Raw genomic sequence first — 20,082 nt, 5'->3', positions numbered from 1 at the left:
GGAACCAGTAAATCTACCACCCCTAGGAAGAGTGGTAATAGTCAAACGATATAAATTGCCTGTGCACAAGGAAATAGGACAAACTATCCAAGACTTGCATTGAAGCAATATTGTATTCCTTGCCTGTCATGCTTTCAAAAGTCCAATATGGATGGATGCTCAAAGAGCCAGGTGGCTCATGGCAGATGATTGTAAATTATTCACAACTGGACAAGGTAGTGCTCCCTCATCTACAGGACTATGTCCAATGTTGCAATTATCTTAGATACTTGGGCTACAGTCATGGGAGTGTATCATGCTTTACTGGGCTGAGGAAATGCTTTTTTCAGTATAACCCTGGCCACTGAGTCACAGATCAATTTCCTTCCATATGGTAGGGGCAACAGTAGACTTTCCAACTGCTTTTCCAAAGCTATCTGCATGGTCCCACAATATGTCATGGGATGGTAACCTAAGATCTATCCCTGTTCTTCTTTGCTGCATTAATTAGTAAAATGCATCCATTATGCTGATTACGATCATATGTTAAGATATGAAGACTTGACTCTGCTGCAGGATATTCTGCAGATTTTGCTGGAACATCTGCATGGAAAGGATGAGTGGTGAACCCACAAAAAATTTAAGGCCCAGGAACTGCTGTAAAGTTTTGTATTTGAACTGTATTGTTGGATAAGTCATGCATTGTCTCAGAAGCTGTGATTAACAAACTGTGAGCCTATCCTACCCCTAAGAGTTTGAAAAAGGTGAGATTTTGTATGGATTTTGGGGTTTTGGAGGACTTTTATTTCCCCCTTGGCACAGTACTTCTGTCTCTTAGACTGCCTGGCAAAGAAAGGGCACATATGAGACTGATTAGCACAACCAAGCTGCCTTTGAGAAAACAAAAGTACTTATGAAGCAGATTAATGCTCTGGGCATCTTCCAAACAGGGCTACCATTTGAATTTGACATGTCTGTATGGGTTGGGCACTATGGCAAAGACAACAGGAGGAGAGAATATCTCTAGGATTTTGGTCCCAGCTCTGAAGGGAATAGAAATACCTCCAGATATACCTCCATAGAGCAACAGCTCCTAGAACATACACAGTACTCCGCCAGGTTGAGCCTCTTATGCAGGAACAGTCTATCGCAATATGAACTCCCCTTCTTCTTAAGGGGTGGGTGGAGAATGTATCCCACCCCTTGCAAATATGCCTATTTGCAACAGAGGAATACTCAGTGTGCTAGCCCGCTGTCTCTAGAAATATGGGTGCTATAGGTCTGGTGGAGTATATAGATTCTCCAAATGCCTCCACTCCTGTTCTTGTGGTGGCCTCTAAAGAGTGGGGGAAATTCCTGCTAATGCCTCCTATACAGATGGGACAACCCACCCACATGGGTTGCAGTCACTATTCAGCCCAACACTGACACCATCTGGATGGAAAGAAACAATTCCAGCAGCCAGTGGGCTAAACTAATAGCAGTTTGGTTGGTTATCACTTGTGATCCCTGGCAATTAACCCTTTGCACAAACAGTTGGTCTACTATAAAGGGATTAACCCTATGCTATAGACAATGGGAAGCCTAGAAGTAGATGATCATGAATAAGCCCTTGTAGGGTCAGGTTAGGTGAAAGGCATTTGGGCTCTCCTACAAGAATTTGAGGTAGCCTTCACGGTCTTCTACCTTATATGACTCAAGGCAATAATAACCCCTGGAAATCAGGAAACTGATGTCCTAGCTTAGGGTACAAACTTTACCGACTGACCCTTTAGAAGATGCAACTTACCCTTTAGTAGATACAGCAGACTGGGTCATAGAAAGAGCAGCCACTATAGCACTTGGTGGGATTGCATATTGCCAAGGATGTCCGATTACTTTTGAAATACAGCAACTTGGTTAATGCAGTGACAGCATGTCCTGCATGTTCTAAATAATGTCTAAGGCAACTGCCGAAGAAGTGTGGAGCCATCCATAGAAGTTCCCATTTTGTGAGGAATTGGCAAATTGATTATACTGGCCCCTTCCTCCAAGTAAAGGTTCTAAATATGCCTTGTCTGTGTGGACACTGTATTTATGCTAACCCAAGCTTTCCTCCATTGCTGTGCAAAGCAGGCTGCCACTATTAGGGGATTAGAGAAACTCAGTGGATACCCTCACCAAATAGACAATGATCAGGGGTCCCATTTCCAAAGTCATGATGTGGAATGTGATATTGAATGGAGGTTCAACCCCCAAGTAACAGAGTTAGTAAAAAGGAATAATGGAATACTAAATTAAATTACTAACAGGTAAAACCACTTTGGCGGGGTGGATTAAAGTGCTGTCCTAGGCTTTAAAACATTTGAATGATCAACCCTAGGGCCTATCGCCCCATCTGCCTGATTGAGGACCCTTGTAGAGACACTTGAGGCTGTAAATATATGGCAGTTGTGGGAGACAGCCATCGCCTCGACTCTTACTGAGGACTGACATGTTATACTGCTGAGGATATCAAGCCCCATCACACCTTGGGAAGGTGTATTCTACTGGAATTTGTAATGGAATGTCCTACCAGGATGGATGGGTTACTTTGCACCTTTAGGTGAGGAGCAGCTACATAAGTTCAACTGGGACTCCATTGTCCGGCTGTAAGCTGTACTCCTTGAAACACATTATATTGGCATGGAACACACACCATTTAAAGAAAGAAAAAGACGGAAATCTTGGGTTGGTAAGTTCTGCTCCTAGTCCATCTCTCCGCATCTGACGGTGCTGCCTTCCCCTGGCATCGTAAACACAACGAGCTCAAACTCTTGAAGCTCCAGCCACATTAACACCTAATGATCAGGGCACAAATGTAATTTTTATACACGGTGAATATTTTCCCATACGATTTCCTAGTAAATAGCTATCTTTTCAGCTTTGGACTTTTGCTGTTCTTCTGGTGTCTGGTCACAAGGTGGGCACCTTGATGGAAATACCTTTCTAGCATGAGCCCACTTGTATGTCTGGCAAAGCAATCAATCCAACTTTTGGGTAAGTGGACAGCTGCCACCTTCTAGTTTGTCAGAATTACCACAGTGGGTATAACCACTTCAGAAAGGGGATTAGAAGGCCTTAAAGCAGTATATTAAGGAATAACAACCTAATAATAACTCTTACTCTTAATTCATCTAATATTACTAATACTGATCCAGAAACTTGACTTGTGGTTCACACTATCAATAACTGGGTAACTGGGCCTGCGTGTTCTTTTTTTTTTTTTTTTTTTTAACTCATTCAAACTGTACATCAAACTGTTGACCAGAAGGGTCCTAAAAATACCACCATCAAAACCATGGATGGTTAGGGGCACCTGGGTGGTTGGTGTAGTTGGTTAAGTGGCTGACTCTTAGTTTCTGCTAGGTCATGATCTCAGGGTTGTGGGATTGAGCCCCAGCGCTCAGTGCAGTCTGCTTAAGTTTTTAACTCCCCCTCTACCCCTCCCCCCCATCAATCAATCAATCAATCAATCAGTCTTAAAAAAACAAAACAAAACCATAAGCCATAGATGGCTATGCTAAAGTTTGGGATGGTTCATTTGGCTCACCCCGCCTGTGGACATTTGAGCATGCAGACAGACATCCGTATGCTGGGAAGAGAAGTATCACTCTAAATGAAATCAATCCAGTTATACCAGGGATAGGGGATGGATATTCCCAAAGCTGTGTAGTTATTCTCACATTAAAGGACAGTGACTGGTCTGGCTCCGACTGGTCGCGCAGCCTGGGTGTCCTGGGATACCCGATGGTACCCAATGGCGGTATGCTGCAATCTTTGTGGCTTCCACCGTACTGTTCGGGCTGCTGCACCTTGGCTTTTCCTTGGCCACAGGGGAGAATCCACCCCACAGTAACAAAAATTACCAACCTCTGTTTCCTGGAGACACACTCCCTCTCACCAGTATGGGCACCTGGCCGCCGTCGTCGTCCCCTCAGGGGCCCGGGGGACCTTACAGGACACGCACAGGACCTGCCTCGACGTCTCCAACGAGCCTCAGTGGTCGGCGGAGCCCGCTGGCACCGAGCCCTGCCCGCTCCACTGAGGAAGCCGCTCGGGAGTCACCCCCTCGCCCGGCTCCTCTCGCCGCGGCCCCGCCGCCCCCACGGCCGCCCCGCCGGGAGGGAGCCCCTGCCGGCCGCTGCCGCCCCGCCCGGAAGAGGGCCGCGGGGGACGGGGGGGCGGAGGTCACGGGAGGTCATGACCTCGGGCCGACCCCTGGGAGGCGCCTCGCCGGTGCGGCCTGAGGGGGCCTCGCGCGGTGGAGACGTCGGGGTGGGGGCCTGGCGCTCGGAGGCGCCGCGGGACCGCACAGCCCGGCCTAGCGGGGGCGGCCGCCCCCCTCCCCCCCCCCGCCCCCGTGCGCCGGCGGCCACCCTGGCGGCTCCCGAGGTTTCGAAGCAGCCGTGTGTGGGATGAGGAGAGAGGCGCGGAAGGACCGCCTCGTGGAGGAGGCTGAGGGGGCGGGCGCCGCGGATCCCGCTGTGGCAGCAGCAGAACTGACTGGGCAGGTGACAGAATCCGACGTCCCCCTTTTCTATTCCTGGGGGGTCACCTCTGCCAAGGCCCATTTCTCGCACAGACTTGTCGCCCTCCCTCCGTACTCCCCGGGGCCCTACGTCCCCTGTGTCGCCCTCCCTCCGTACTCCCCGGGGGCCGAGTCCCCTGTGTCGCCCTCCCTCCGTAGTCCTGGAAGGCCCTAAGTCCTGTGTCACAGCTCTCTTGCTCTTTCTACTGGTGATTTTCTATTATCTGTGTTCCAACAGGACTTTAAGCACTTAAGGGAAAGGAAGTACCTCAGGCACCTGCATTTCCAGTGCCCAACGGGGAACTTGGAGATCGTGGATACCTAATCAGTTCTTTTTTTTTTTTTTTTTTAAGATTTTATTATTTATTCATGAGAGACAGAGGGAAAGAGAGAGACAGAAACAGAGACAGAGACAGGCAGAGGGAGAAGCAGGCTCCAAGCAGGGAACCCGATGTGGGACTCAATCCTGGGTCTCCAGGATCACGCCCTGGGCCAAAGGCGGTGCTAAAGGGCTGAGCCACCCGGGCTGCCCATTTAATCGGTTTTTAACTGAGAAATTTACTAGGGAAGAATGATGGATGAATGGATAAAGAAGATGTGGTCTATGTATACAATGGGATATTCCTCAGCCATTGGAAATGACAAATACCCACCATTTGCTTCGATGTGGATGGAACTGGAGGGTATTATGCTGAGTGAAAGAAGTCAGTCGGAGAAGGACAAACATTATATGGTCTCATTCATTTGGGGAATATAAAAATTAATGAAAGGGAATAAAGGGAAAGGAGAGAAAATGAGTGAAAATATCAGTGAGGGTGACAAAACATGAGAGACACCTAACTCTGGGAAAAGAACAAGGGGTAGTGGAAAGGGAGGTGGCTGATGGTTGGGGTGACTGGGTGATGGGCACTGAAGGGGGCACTTGGTGGAATGAGCACTGGGTGTTATGCTATATGTTGGCAAATTGAACTCCAATAAAAAAAAATTTTAAAAAGAATGATGTCACGATGAAGATAACTGGAACCCCAAGAGTCAAGTTGTGATTATATATAATATAGCACCAGCTATAAATAAGGAAACCCCAAATTTTAGTGGCTTCCCAGAATGAAAAATTATTTGTGGCTCATGTAGCTCAAATTAAGTGTTTCTGACTGCTCAGTGGCCCTCCTCTGAAGAGTGATTTAGAAGCCATGACTTCCATTTTTTTATCTCCATGATCTTCAGTCTAAGGCAAGGGGTTGCACTCACAGGTTTTATGGGCCAGGTATGAAAGTGATATACATTTCCTTGATTTGTAATTCACACACCCCTGGTATGTCTACAACTGCCTCCAGCAGAGCCTGGAAAGGGGATGTTGCTGTGTGCCCAGAAACATTCTCTCCTACAATGCCACTGTATATACATTGAAAGATAATTCTCTATTGAAAAGTTCATTTTTATATACACATGTGAAACAACATCAACAACTATGAGATTATTAGCAACCACAGCGATTTATTTAACACTAGTTATGTATATGTTTCTATTCCTAGGGCCTTGTAAACTGATTTGCTATGTACTTTGGGATGGAAAAAAAGAGAACAAAGAAATTAATTAAATACCCTGCATAGAAGCTGAAGGAAACAGAAAGGAAAATAATAATGATAATGATGACAATATGCTTAGTATTCACTCATTTGTTATGTTAATTATCATGTGATTATTTTCTTTAGGTATGCCTTTCAGAGACATATTTGTCCTAACAGTGAAAAGAATTATCTCAAAGTTATTATTATTATTTTTGGTCAGCTGTTCCAAATAAATGGTTTAGTTACCAAAGACAATTTCATTTTGTTTCAAGGTAACAGGTTTGTGGTCACTCATTCAAAAGTTTTAGTGTTTTTTTCTCTTTTGATATTGTATGTCTTAAAGCAAATTAAGTGGTATTTATGAGTCCCATTAATAATAAGGTGAATGTTGTTTCATTTTATTATGGAGACTCTCACTGTAGTTTTTAATCCCCAAATAATACATTTTTATAGAGAATATAGGAGCTAGTAATAAAAATATGAAAATCACCACTAATGCCATCTCTCAGAAAAAGCCATTTTGGAGAATTGGAATATATCCTTCCAGAATTTTTCTATGAATATAGTATGTTGATTTTTCATTTTGTTGTTTTAGCATTGTTTTACAAAAATAAGGCCACTTTTAATCTGTTTTTCGTCAATGTTATAATCACATATCCTGCATTAACAACCTCATAGTATTTTATAATATGATAAATCAAAATTTATTAAGCCAATTAGATTACATTCAGTTATTCATTATTACAAATAAGCTGGAATGAATCTCTTTGTACCTGGATCTTTGCCAGTCTTACTGGACTATGTCTAAAATATCAAAACCATTAGTTCCAAGTTTTAGTGCACAGGAGTCATCCTGGGGCCTTATTCAGACTCTCAGGCCCTGGTCATAGAGATTATGATTAGGCAGATCTGAAATACAGCTTGGGAATCTGAATTTTAGCAAGCACCATCTGTGATTATCATGCAGGGGATTTGAGCATCATATTTTGAGAAATAATGGCTTAGGGATATTATAAATGCTATCTTATCCCTCCAACCTTTGCAAAAATGCCATTTTCCAGCAGTAAGATATATGTGTTCTGGTGGTCAGTTTTACATTTTTTTTTCCCAAATTAGGCCATTTAACCTCCTACCTTCTACCAGATAAACTTGTTTATTTATTTTTGAAATGTCATTGATACACACTGATCTGGAATTTTTAAAGAGCCATTTATCATACTGGTTTTTTGAGTGGAAATGTTAGGATATAGACATGGGCTGTTTTAACATTTTTATTGTCAGGATAAAAATACTACACTTTATTTTTAATAGAGGTTGTTCTCTCAAAAGAGGTTACCTCTCAAGGTTTTCTCTAAAAGAGAATGTCACAAACACTGAGTCTTTCATCAGATAGCCTGGGTTATATAAAGCATTTTTGCAGTAGCAATGCTATTGTCAGAGTGGGCAGCTCAGCACTTATAAAAATATATTAGCTTAGGCCAGTTGCATTCAGTGTTCAGCTCTGCTAGACTCATCCTTTGTTCTTCTTTTTCCATATTCATCCTGAAAAAGGGTATCTCTACAGTTCAGTCATTAACTGCTCTTAAGAAACGTGTAAGGCAAATTATGACCTGTTAGCAATCCCAGGATGTGGGTTCAGTTTGTGCTTATGTCCTTAGATGAACACACAGAACTTCACAAAAACACAGAGGCTCACTTTCTCAATCTAAAAGCAAGAAATGTGATGTATATTACCTTTTATTTTCTGTATTTGCCGTCTCTCTACCCACTGATTTTGCCGTCTCTCTACCCACTGATTTTGCCATTGGCCATGATAAAATCAGACTGTTTCAAAAATGAAAGTGGCCTTAAGTTTCATTTTGTATAATCTCTCAACTTTATGTCTAAAGAAACTAAAGCCCAGAAAGGTTCAGTGACTCTTTAACACCACAAAGTAATTAGTGGCAAAGTTGGGCCTGGAAGCTCTATCTCCTGATTTAATAAACAGGGATTATCATTAATTTTCAGTGTTTATGTAAAGCTGTCCTGATCTCAGTTCTGTTGTTGTTATTATTTTAATGAAAATGTAAAGCTTATTAAGTTTTGGTCAATTCGTATGTGTTCTCTTCTAGTATCTGCACCCTGCCATACCATACTTGTTAGAGGTAGTAAAACATAGTTGTTGGAATCCCTGGGTGGCACAGTGGTTTGGCGCCTGCCTTTGGCCCGGGGCGTGATCCTGGAGACCTGGGATCGAATCCCACGTCGGCCTCCTGGTGCATGGAGCCTGCTTCTCCCTCTGCCTGTGTCTCTGCCTCTCTCTCTCTCTCTCTGTGACTATCATAAATAAAAATTTAAAAAAAACATAGTTATTAATAGCTCCACCTTTAACTAAAAATAGATTTGATGTTGGATCTTGACCTGTAGGGTAATCAGCCATCCTAGTTTTGGCCTGCGGGATTTCCCCAGATATGGAATTTTCAGTGCTAAGATCAGAAGGTCCCACGCAACCTGGAATAGTTACCCTACTAACCATGTAGCTGTGTGATGAAGGCATGCTGTTTTATAGGTTTCTGTTTCTCTCTGAGCAAAATGGGAAAAGTAATAAAACCTAACTCAGGATTTCTGTAAAATTTACATGAATTGGTATATGTAAAACATAGCACCATTTAACAAGGACTCAACAAATATTAGTCATTAATATTAATTTTTCCCCGATTTATTGAGATATAATTGACATAGAGCAGTATATAAGTTTAAGGTGCACTGTAATTTGTACTTACAAATGTGAAATCATTACCACAATAAGTTTAGTTATCATTCATCATCCCAAATAGATACAAAAAGGAAAAAGAAAAAAAAATCTCCTCATGATAAGAACTCTTAGGATTTACTTTGTTAACTTCCATATATATTATATAACAATATTAACTGAAGTCATCATGCTGTACATTATATCCCTACTATGTATTTATCTTATAATGGGCGATTGTTCCTTTTGACCATTTTCATTGAATTTCCCCTCCCTCTACCCCTGCTTCTCGTAACCAGAAATTGGACCTCTTTTTCTATGAGGTTTTTTTTTTTTTTTTTCCTCTCGGATTCTACATGTAACTGAGATCATACAGAATTTATTTTTTCTGACTTATTTAACTTAGCATAATGCTCTTAAGGCCCAACTATGTTGTTGGAAGTGTCAGGACTCGCTCCTTTTTTAAAGATATTATTATTATTGTTGTTTTACACATCAAGAAGATTCCTCAGAACAGAGCACAGATTCTCAGAATCTGAATCTTCATATCTAGGATTTGAAATAAATGAACTTTGACTTTATCTTAGACATATTCTTTACCTTTTTGGTGCTCTTATTTTATTCTACTTATCCATAAAATTAGATAATAAAACCAAAGGCTGAAGAGAGTACATCACTGCATGTCCTTTTACATTTTTTAAAGATATAAATCAGGAAAAGACATTTTCTATGTGGAATTCATATGGATGAAGGAAGTATAAAAGGCAGCATAGTGCTGTGAGAATATAAAGGAAATTAGCCTGGATTATAATAATAGTAGCTGCCATTTTGTTGAGTGCAAACTGTGCCAGATAGTAGTGCTTTGAATACTTCATATCTCTGTTCCAGACAATAACCTTGAGATAATAATAATAAAAATTATTACCCTCAATGTTCAAATGGAGAACCAACCTTACTTGTTCAAAGACAGTATAATAAGGAGTACAATAGAAATTCTAAACTAGGTATGAACTCTTCAAAGTCAGTTTTTAACTTATAATGGACGAGCTAATTTTGGGGAAAAGTACTTTGCCTCCCTTGGCTAGTTTCTTTACCTGTAAAACTCAGAAGGAAACAAGATTGTTATTTATGATTATCACATTGCAGGTAATGAGGAATGCAGTTTATTATGTTTCTAATAAAAACAACAGCAACAACAACAGAAAAACTCAGGGAGATTAAGCAACACTCCAAGAACACAACTAAGTGGCAACACAAAGACTAAAACCCAGCATGTTACCTGGTAACATTTGAAGACTATGGTTCTGAGGCCATGCATATAAGCATTGTTAGAATAGACTGTCCAACCTCTGGGAAATAAAAAGTGCTCATGTAACAGTATGTTTTTTTCCAATTAGGATCAAAATACTAAATTTTCTACTTTATTTTAGATTTGATTTGCCTTTGCCTGTGGATAATAAAGATCTAATTTGTGAAATTCAGCTATGATTTTAACAACTCTACTGGGTGTTCAGCTTCTCTTTTCATGTCCTTTTTTTTTAATTCCACAAAATCTTACTATAAAGGTTTGCACAGAATATTCATCCAAGTAACACATAACATGAAAATGTTTTACAAATATGGTCCTGAGTTTGGAGAAAAAGAATAGGACTCATTCTCTTCCTTGCTCTTCATAGGCATGTAGGTATATAGGTATGTTGTATGTCGAGATATATATGTGAATTTTTTGTAAATCACTTTATAGAAGTAGAGAAATATTTTGATTTGCCCTTGATTTTATAGAATTCACACACAAAGCTCATAGATTCTAAAATTATTGGAGATGTCAGTTAACTGTAACAACTGAGCCATATCTAAATATACTGGTGAACAAATTTACTGTTTTAAAAATAAATCTAGATTTCAGTTATTCTAATCTTTGCACCAAATATTGTTCTGTTAGTGTTGTTGCTTCATAGTTAGCATTTTTCATGTATACTTTTCTCTTAATTTCTTTCTCCAAAAGTATACAGCTATTATGTATTTGATCAGTGCTGGGACTTTTCTTGAGAACTGTACTTTCTTCAACCCTTGCATTAGGCCTCTGAGGAAACCCTGCATTCCAGTAATGAAGAGGAAGACCCTTTCCGAGGAATGGAACCCTATCTCGTCCGGAGACTTTCTTGCCGCAATGTTCAGCTCCCACCTCTTGCCTTCAGACAGTTGGAACAAGCAGACTTGAAAAGCGAATCAGAGAACATTCCAAGACCAACCAGCCTTCCCCTGAAGATTCTACCACTGATTGCTATCACTTCTGCAGACTCCAGTGGGTGAGTGCCTTTGGGCCACGTTTTCCCATCTTGTATTTTGGATGGTGATTGTTTTCTTTGGTCTTTTGAGATTTTGTGGCTCATTGCTTGATTTGAGTGGGAAGAAAATGGGGTTTCTAGAGTCACAAGAAAGAAGGGCGATTTTTTCCTCAGGTAATGTCTCTGTCTCTGCAGGGGAAGCTGTTTTAGTCAAATTGTTTTACACAGAGGATTGGAAAGGTATTGGTGAATGATCATAAGTGTCTAGGAAAGGGGACTTCGACTTGGAAAATTAATATTGGTCATATGTGATTTAATAAAAATATTCTTAACAAATGAGAACTAATGGAAAAATTACCACATAGACATACATATCTGGAAACAGTAGGCAATGTTCACTGATGCAAAGCCAATTTGAAATCAAGAATAGATTGTCCTGTAATTAGAATCAAAAGAAATATGCACTTATATTCATGAGCCTAGTAATTTGGCCTTTGGCATTTCAAGGTGTTACTTACCAGAATACTGTTTCAGATCCCAGTGTGAGGTGGTTTTATTTAGGATTAGTACATATGGAAGGATCACACATAGTCACCGTCTTAATCATGCAATTACATTTATATCTCCAACTTTGCAGAGTATTTACGTTTTTGTTCTCTCTCTGCTCTTTACCAGTAAAGTTTTTACCCTTTAAAAGCAACATCACTAGGTTAAAAAAAATTGTGAAAGAAAGTATGGATAATGGCCGCATCCCTTATTTGCTGTTTTGTTCAGCTGCATTTTTAAGAAGCTTGAATAGAAAAGTAAGGAGGATGCCAGTGGCCCATACTTGGAAACACTCTAGAGCATTTGCTAAGATTACAAGAACAAAAAACAATTTGTTATGTGACAAGTGTGATTCTTCCCCCATTCTCTGTCAAATTTAAGGCATGTCTAGAGAAGATACTTCTGGATTTTCCTAAAAGTTGTTAGAAAAGTTGTGATCAGGAGAAATTTTCCCATTAACTGTTCTTTAAGATATTGAATTTAGTTGTTTGAATTTTTACAGATCAGCTCAACGGGGCTGTGTTATTAAAAGGTATAAAGAAATTACTATTAGATAAGAATATAGCAAATTCTTACTTTGAAGTAATGGAAAGAAGAAATATTTGTTTAGTTGTTTTGGGTATTGGTTTTAGTTTTTGTTGAACTATATATCTAAAGAAGAGTGTATTCCTATTCATCAAACACACTAAAGCATTTGGGAATTTTATATGGCAGCTTGACCTGAACATTCTTTGAAAAACACTGTTTCAAAAAACTGATTTCCCCTTTCTTTGGGATCAACACCACTACTGTTCATCTGTGTAGAGGGCAGGATTCCCAGATATCAGGGGTGTCAGAGGTCACCAAGACAATCCCTAGTTTCCATAATTTGCTAGATGATCTTCCAGAACTCAGGAAATAGTCATATTCATGGTGAGGTTTAGTACAGCAAAAGAATACAAAGCAAAATCAGCAAAGAAAAAGGCACATGGGGCAAAATCGAGAGGAATCCAGACACAAGCTTCTGAGAGTCTCTATTCTCAGTCAAACAGGATGCACTTAATTCCTCTAGAAATGAGCTGTGACAGCACATGTGAAATGTATCACCAGATAAGCCTTCTGGCAGAGAAACCTATGAAGGACTCAGTGCTTACATGAGGAATCTAAAATAATGCAACTCATAGAAACAGTAGACTTGGTAAAGAAGTAATTTGGGTTGCCAGGGGCTGGGGTACGGGAAATGGGAAATTGCTATTCAATGGGTATTTAGTTAGAACTATGCAAAATGAATCCTTTCTAGAGACCTACTGTCCAACATTATGCCTATAGTGGACAATACTGTGTTGCATGCTTAAAAATTTATCACTAGGGTAGATCTCGTGCTAAATGTTCTTGGCACAATTTTAAAAAACCCGCAAAATATAAAACAGACTCAGTGCCCGGAATTTTTACTGGAGGCTGGTCACTGGAGGCACCCTCTAGCTAGCATGTGGCTAAATTTCAGATTCCCAGAAGGAAAGCAGTCATTCAGCATAAACCAGATTTTTTGGCAGAACCAGTTTAGGCACAGTGAACACTTTTACCATTTAGGGACTGGTGGGTACCCTCCTGGAATCCAAGTTTCTAGATGCCAGCTAGGGCCCACCTTTACAGCTTTTCTAAAGATAACAGTCACAGGCCTGATGTTAACTCTTTGCTGCACATCAGGTTTATCTTAGAATCATTGTCCTGCTTTTTCTACATTTGAATAAGAAAAGATTATTTATAATTAAAATTAAACTAACTTAAGCCTGCGATGTATTCAATTAACTTTGGTATCTCAAAAAAATTGATGGCTGGCCATGATTTCTCATTCAAACCTTATATTATATCATCTGCTATTAAAAGAATATGATGCAGTATATCTAATATATCTCTATGTGGCAATGTGTATAATTAAAAATCTCAGGTAAAAGACAAACTCAATTAAAGTTTAATGTGTTGCTAAAAACAATTAGCCCCTAAATGCCAAAGAACTTATAGGTTCAGAATCGTCTGTATGGTAGTACTTCCTGGTTTAGAGTTTCTTTCCTTCCTAGTAAGAATCTAAGAATCAAGTGTAAGTGAAATGGTGCTTACCATTTGTAAAATACTCATTATTTTGGAGAAAAAAAATATGTCTTGTAGAGAGGTGAAACCAGGGAAAGTTATCTGTGCCTGAAGGCAGCCAGGAGAATCCATGGACAAGAGTGACCAATAAGAAACATAAACTAAGAATGTATTAAAGGAATAGTTATTACCTTCTGAAGCAAAAACTATTTGTGAATTGAGTGTTTGAGAAATATAAAAATGAGGTGTATACTTTTCTGGAATATCTAAGCTTTAGAAAGGAAGCAAAAGGTAAAGTTAGGGGTTATATTCTGTAGTCATTTCAGTTAATCAAAACCCCAGCTATCTTCCCAGAAAGGGCTCATGAGGAATTGAGACTGTTTTGGCTCTGTTGTTTCAGTTCCCCATTGTTAAAAGTGAGCATGCCCCCCAGGTCCCACTGTCAACCTACACTGAGACATTGGTAACTGGAAATCTTTGATGGCAAAGGAGGCTTTCCATATCCTTTGGATCTCTTTTTCTTACTTTCTTAACATGATTATTTTGCACTCTTAATTCTGGTGTATCAACACACCAGACACCTGCTCTGTCTGGTATCACACAGTGCGTCTAGAGACTTATGCCACTTCTTTAGAAAGATAAAGTGTGGCCCCAAGAGTAACTCGTTTCTGAAGGGAACTTGGGCCTGAAGAGATGAGTGTTAGGGATGGTGCTATTAGCTTCCCTATGAAGTACCTGGGTCAAGGGACTGAGTTCGAGAGGGATTCTTTAAATGAACAATTCCACAATTCTACTTTTTTTTTGGGGGGGGGTACTAGGCAATATGAATACATTCAAATGTATGCCATTTAAAAACTCTCTTTAGGTATGCCTGAGGTGTTAGCTTGTGTGCGCTGTGATTTCTCAACCTTTAGATAACTTTAAAGGATGACAAAACAGGACTGTCAGACCTAAGATCCTGAAAACCTTGAATGTATCTATGAGTTTTCCATATGGGGTACAGTCACAGGCTTCACAGCTATATATTGACTCTCAGTGAAGTAAGAGGGACACTTTTTAATGGGCTTGAGATGCTGTGACCTTGGTAAAGAAGTAATTTGGAAGGTCATCGCTTTTCATATTTCTCTGCTAGATAGTTTTCTCTCCATTTACTTTTTAAAAACTTTTTATTAAGAGACTATTCACAGGCAGTAAAATATGCAAATCTTAAATATACATCTTGATAAATTTTTATATATTTATACACCGATGTAGTAGTGTATTAGTTTGGCCCCTTCTTGGACATCATATAAATGGGTTTGTATAGTGTGATCTTTGCGTTTGGCTTGTCCTTTCACTTGCAGTGTTTTTTTGATGTTTATCCATGTTGGTGTATGTATCAATAGTTTGTTCTTTTTTATTGTAGTGCACTGTTCCACTTTATGAGTATACCATGATTTATTTTTCCATGCTGTCTTGTTGATGGACATTTGAGATGTTTCTTGCATGTAGCTATTGTGAATAATATTGCTATGTGCTTTTGTATCTAAGTCTTTTTGTGGACATATGCAGTTATTTCTCTTGTATTCCTACGAGTGGAATTTCTGAGTCATAGGTAAACATTTTTATTTTTGTTTTCTCAAAGTGATATACTATTTTAATCTTCCACTAGCAATGTTTGGAAGTTCCATTTGCTCTGCATCCTCACCAACACTTGATATTCTCTGTCTCTCTCATTTTATCCATTCTGATGAATGTGTGGTGGTATCTCACTATGGTTTTAATTTATATTTCACTGATGAGTAAGTAGTGATATTATTTACCTTCTAATATATTTATTGAACACATAGGTATTTTATGCTTTGCCCATTTAAAAATTTATTCAGTTTTTCTTTGACTTATATATTCTGCATATATTCTATTTTTAAAATTTTATTTAAATTAAATTAACTAAGATATAACCTGTTGTTGGTTTCAGAGGTAGAGTCAGTGATTCATTGGTCTTATATAATACCCAGTGCTCATTACATCACATGCTTTCCTTTTTTTATTATTATTTTTTTAATAATAAATTTATTTTTTATTTGTGTTCAATTCCATGCTTTCTTTAATGTTCATTACCCAGTTACCCCATCCTCCCACCCGCTCCCTTCCAGTGACCCTCATTTTGTTTCCTATGATTGAGTCTCTTATGGTTTGTCTCTCTCTTTCTATATTCTAGACATATACTCTAAGTCATTTGTTAGATATATGCATTGTAAAATAAATATTTTCTCCCAGACCATGGCTTCAATATTTACTTTCTGTTTGCTTATAATGGTGGTAATAGTAAGGACCTCTAAAATGAGTGCATGTGTGTGCATAAGTGTGTGTGTGTAGGGAAAAGTGTAACAGTGAGAGGTCAAGGAAATGAGAATAAGCGAGATGACAGTGGAATAAGGGGGGAAGGAGAAAGAATAAGCAGATGAAGGGGAAAACAGTGAACAGGAAAAGAGGGAAGTGCGTAGGGTGGAGAAAAAAAATGGAAGGGGCAAATGGACACAGCTTGGTAAAGGGAAAGCAGGTAATACGAATGACACTTAACCTTCAGGACAGTTTTACTTAGAGACAAGGACAGTTATCCCTTGAATATTGAATGATGACAAATGGGGCATCCAGGCACTAAGCGGGCAAAGAAACATTGAGAATGAAATGACAGTATGTTTGTGGTGGCCCACAGCAAAGTAGTAAGTGGTTAAGAGGCAGACAGGTTGAATTTGCATCCTTCTTGCCTTCACCATTTATGAGCACAGTGACCATGGGAAAATTAATTAAAATTAGAAACCTAAAAAATTAGGTTTCTAATTTTTCAAGGACAAACTAGGAATAGTGGAAGTACCTACTTAATGGGTTTGTTGCGAGGATAAAATACTTAGCATTCTAAGTACTTATTATGTAATAACACTTACTACTACCACTACACTTATTTGGGAAAGTATTAGAACACATCATGTTTGTTGTTGTTGAATTTGTAGTTTCCAATAAGAAAACCATAGGTCTATGTCTTGTTCTTGGTATTTGTCCACTGACTTGCCCTGTTTTCCAGTACTGTTCAGTTATGTTTGGGTGAGAGTGGAGGTCCTCTTTACTTCTTCCTTGTTACATCTCTGTACCAAGTCTTGATGACTTCTACAGATTTGTCAGGCCAGAATACTCAAGAGGAATTAGGAGCTTTCCCTGGCTGTACCTCTGTTCCTGGCTTACTGTCTCTGGCTGGTCCATGTACCCCCAGATGCTCTGAGGAGGGTTTAGCCTGCCACGCGTGTGGATACTGCTCCCTGTGCACAGGTAGGAAGTTGAGGCAGCAGAGGGCTGGTAAGGACAGGTAGTGCTAAATCTCTCTAGCTGTGTTTCACTGCTGTATCAGCTATAATAAAATGAGAGCCAAGGAGCAAGTTATCCCCTTGTGACATGTTGACACACCCCTGAATGGATGTATATGCAGGGATATGCATGAGTGGAGAATATTAGAAACACTTTCTCATTACCGGTGTCTTATTACTTGTCTGGAGAAGTACACCGTGTGCATGTGTATTACTATGTTCCAAAATAAAAATGAAAAGAAGAAAATGACCAGAATTTCAGAATTTAAAGGAAGAAATGCTCATTCTTGGAAATAAATGCCCCAACATAGGGTGAAGGATTACTTTAGTCAAATAAGGTTTCATTTTGCAAGGATCTTCTAGAAATCTTTCCATGAGTTATGTGCCATACACAGACGAGTTGGTCTTGGATGCCAGTTATACATTGATTATCTGAGGAACTACCCATCATCTAGTGTTCTTGAGTACATACAGTACATTAGAGTGAACATAAAAAAGGTAATTTTCTATATTTTGTTACTGAGTCAAAATCCAAACAAAATAAAAGTAAGAAAAATAGAAGCTTGGGGAGCCTGAGGGGCTCAGTGGTTGAGTGTCTGCCTTTGGCTCAGGTCCTGATCCCGGGGCCTGAGATTGAGTCCCATATTGGGCTTCCCTTTCTCTCTCTCTATCTTTCATGAATAAATAAATAAAATCTTAAAAAAAAAAAAACAAAAAAACAGAAGCTTAAAGCAGACGTACCTGATCTTTGAAATTTGGTCTTAAATGAAGAAGGTATTAACAGTGAACATTCTGTATTTGGAATATTTTGGATCGAAGGATTTATGAAGCCAAAGGGTTGTATTTCACAGTCTACCTACAAGACTTGTGCCTTCATATTGGATATGTGCTCAGTTTTTGAGAGATTTATCTGATAGGTTCTTTGAAATTGGTGATTTTCTGGTGCCTCGGTGGCTCAGTTGGTTAAGTCAATACCTTTGCTCAGGTATTGATCCTGGAGTCCTAGGATTGAGCCTTAACCTGGCTCTCTGCTCAGTGTGGGTAGTCTCCTTTTCCCTCCCCTTTGCCTCTCCCCCCACTCATGTTCTTTCTCTTGCTTACTCACTCTCTCATAAATAAATAAATAAATAAATAAATAAATAAATAAATAAATAAAATCTTAAAAAAAAATTAGTGATTTTCAAGATTAAAATTAGACTCGCAGACTGAACACTGTATCTTTAATATATAGTATCTTGAAAAGTTACATCTTTTTTTTTTTCAGAATGAGTAGCAATTCTTGGATCTAACCTAAAATAAATAGCTAAATGACACTGTTTTTCCTCCCACATCATAGAATCTCTGAATGTTTTATGATATTTGTCATGCCCTGAATTTATAAAAGAATAAGGTAATTATCAAGCTCCAATTTCTTTTTCAGACTACTATGGTGCCTTTTCATTTTTCGTAGTACTTTCTGGCATTCTAATTAAGGATACCTCAAATATACTGTTACTACCCCACAGTATTTTACTCTATATCTGTATGTCAGTAAAGTAACACGTTCCAGGGGTGAATTTACTTTTGTAGTCAAAGTTTCTATGTCACCAGGCTCTTGTGTTCTTAAAAACACTAAAGACTGGGATCCCTGGGTGGCTCAGGAGTTTAGCACCTGCCTTCGACCCAGGGCGTGATCCTGGAGTCCCGGGATCGAGTCCCGCATCAGGCTCCCTGCATGGAACCTGCTTCTCCCTCTGCCTGTGTCTCTGCCTCTCTCTCTGTGTCTCCCATGAATAAATAAATAAAATCTTAAAAAAAAAAAAAAAACACTAAAGAGAGTGGTGACTTTGCATTTACCACATCAGAGCATGTGGTTCCTGCTTCCAAACCTTTCTTACGCCACCTTTACTTGTTTAATAGTATAGATTGGTTGGGAATCCCATGTATCCCCAAAATGAGCCCAGTGAAACATTTATTTTCCTATTAAAAGTTGATTGAAGACCATGGTACTATGACCTGCAGAGTGTAGAGCTGAATAAAGCACTTTATTTTTGTCTAGGAATCATAATTTTCAGCTTCTCAGATAGGTTGTTTCCCCTAAACACTCCCTGCTTGACCGTCTTTACATAATCCAGAGTTATTCATCACTGAAATGTTTAGGGGGAGTTTAAAATTCTTTAAAAGTCATGTTGTTCTGACTTGCAGTATTGTGTTCATGAATGAGAAAGTAGGTGAAAGCACCCTGAGTGGCTTTCATGTAACACTGATTCAAACTTAATATTGACGTTAAGAAATGCAGAATAAGAAAAATGTGTTAAGCTGAAATTTAGGAAAGGATAAAGATATAAAAAATTCCCTTCCCCTGACAAATGAGCACTATAAAAGGACAAAGAGATTTCATGAAAATAAAACTATATATAGAAAAGAAGCTATAGAAAAATTATATGATCTCTCTCTCATATATGAAAATTATGATTATATGAAAATTATATGTTTCTAATGTTGTTTGCTTTCTTTTGGTTTGGCTTGGTTTTGCTGAAAATCCTGGCTAGTTAGTTAGAATTCTTTCTAACAATTTGGGACTTCCATATCAATTATCATACCTATTTATCACATTTGTTTAGAATCTTCTGTCTACTTGTAAGATAGTAGATAGAGCCAGGCATTTTTACAGCTATTCCAAATTTCTGGAATTCAGTCAAAGTCGCATGCCATTTTGTTAAGCTGTTTGATGTCATTTATATCATCTATCTGGATGATATATTGGCTTTAATGGATTGGCATCACTTAAATTGCAGTTGGTAGCTTTGAGTCTGGAAAAGGTAAGACCTTTGCCCACATTTCCAGAAAGGTTCTGTCTCAGGGTATTCTGACTCTTACAACAATGTGATTCCTAAGAAAATTGCAACTAATACTAAATGTCATAATAAACACACACATACATACACAAACCCCTTGTTATGTGGAAACTTTGCATGGAAATTAAGAACTTTAGTAAAGACGTGATCGCCTCATCCGGGTCCTTTGCGTTCTC

At 39.1% G+C, this 20,082-nt stretch overlaps 1 protein-coding gene and 1 long non-coding RNA gene across 33 annotated transcripts in view; one reads left to right on the top strand and one right to left on the bottom strand.

The window, feature by feature from the left end:
• LOC140633667 (uncharacterized) overlaps positions 1-4,143 on the bottom strand; it is a 120,027-nt gene extending 115,884 nt beyond the window's left edge. Inside the window, exons 1-2 of one of the 2 annotated variants that reach the window (XR_012031253.1) lie at positions 3,871-4,143; positions 2,657-2,798 (exon numbers count right to left, since the gene is read on the bottom strand). This is a non-coding gene — a long non-coding RNA (uncharacterized lncRNA). The remainder of the gene's footprint in view (positions 1-2,656; positions 2,799-3,870) is intronic. The other variant, XR_012031254.1, reaches the window with a different exon arrangement.
• Positions 1-20,082, top strand: part of PDE4D (phosphodiesterase 4D) — a 1,448,272-nt gene that overhangs the window by 511,760 nt on the left and 916,430 nt on the right. For 29 of the 31 annotated variants that reach the window (XM_072826549.1, XM_072826537.1, XM_072826539.1 and 26 more), the window contains one exon: positions 10,907-11,136. In XM_072826549.1, coding sequence (XP_072682650.1) covers positions 10,907-11,136 — 230 coding nt within the window. Of the gene's footprint in view, positions 1-4,359; positions 4,512-10,906; positions 11,137-20,082 lie in introns of those variants that run through there. The other 2 variants (XM_072826524.1, XM_072826522.1) reach the window with 2 other exon arrangements.

Source organism: Canis lupus, chromosome 5, assembly GCF_048164855.1.
Source record: "Canis lupus baileyi chromosome 5, mCanLup2.hap1, whole genome shotgun sequence".
Taxonomy (NCBI): domain Eukaryota; kingdom Metazoa; phylum Chordata; class Mammalia; order Carnivora; family Canidae; genus Canis; species Canis lupus.
This window is presented reverse-complemented; position numbering and strand designations above follow the sequence as displayed.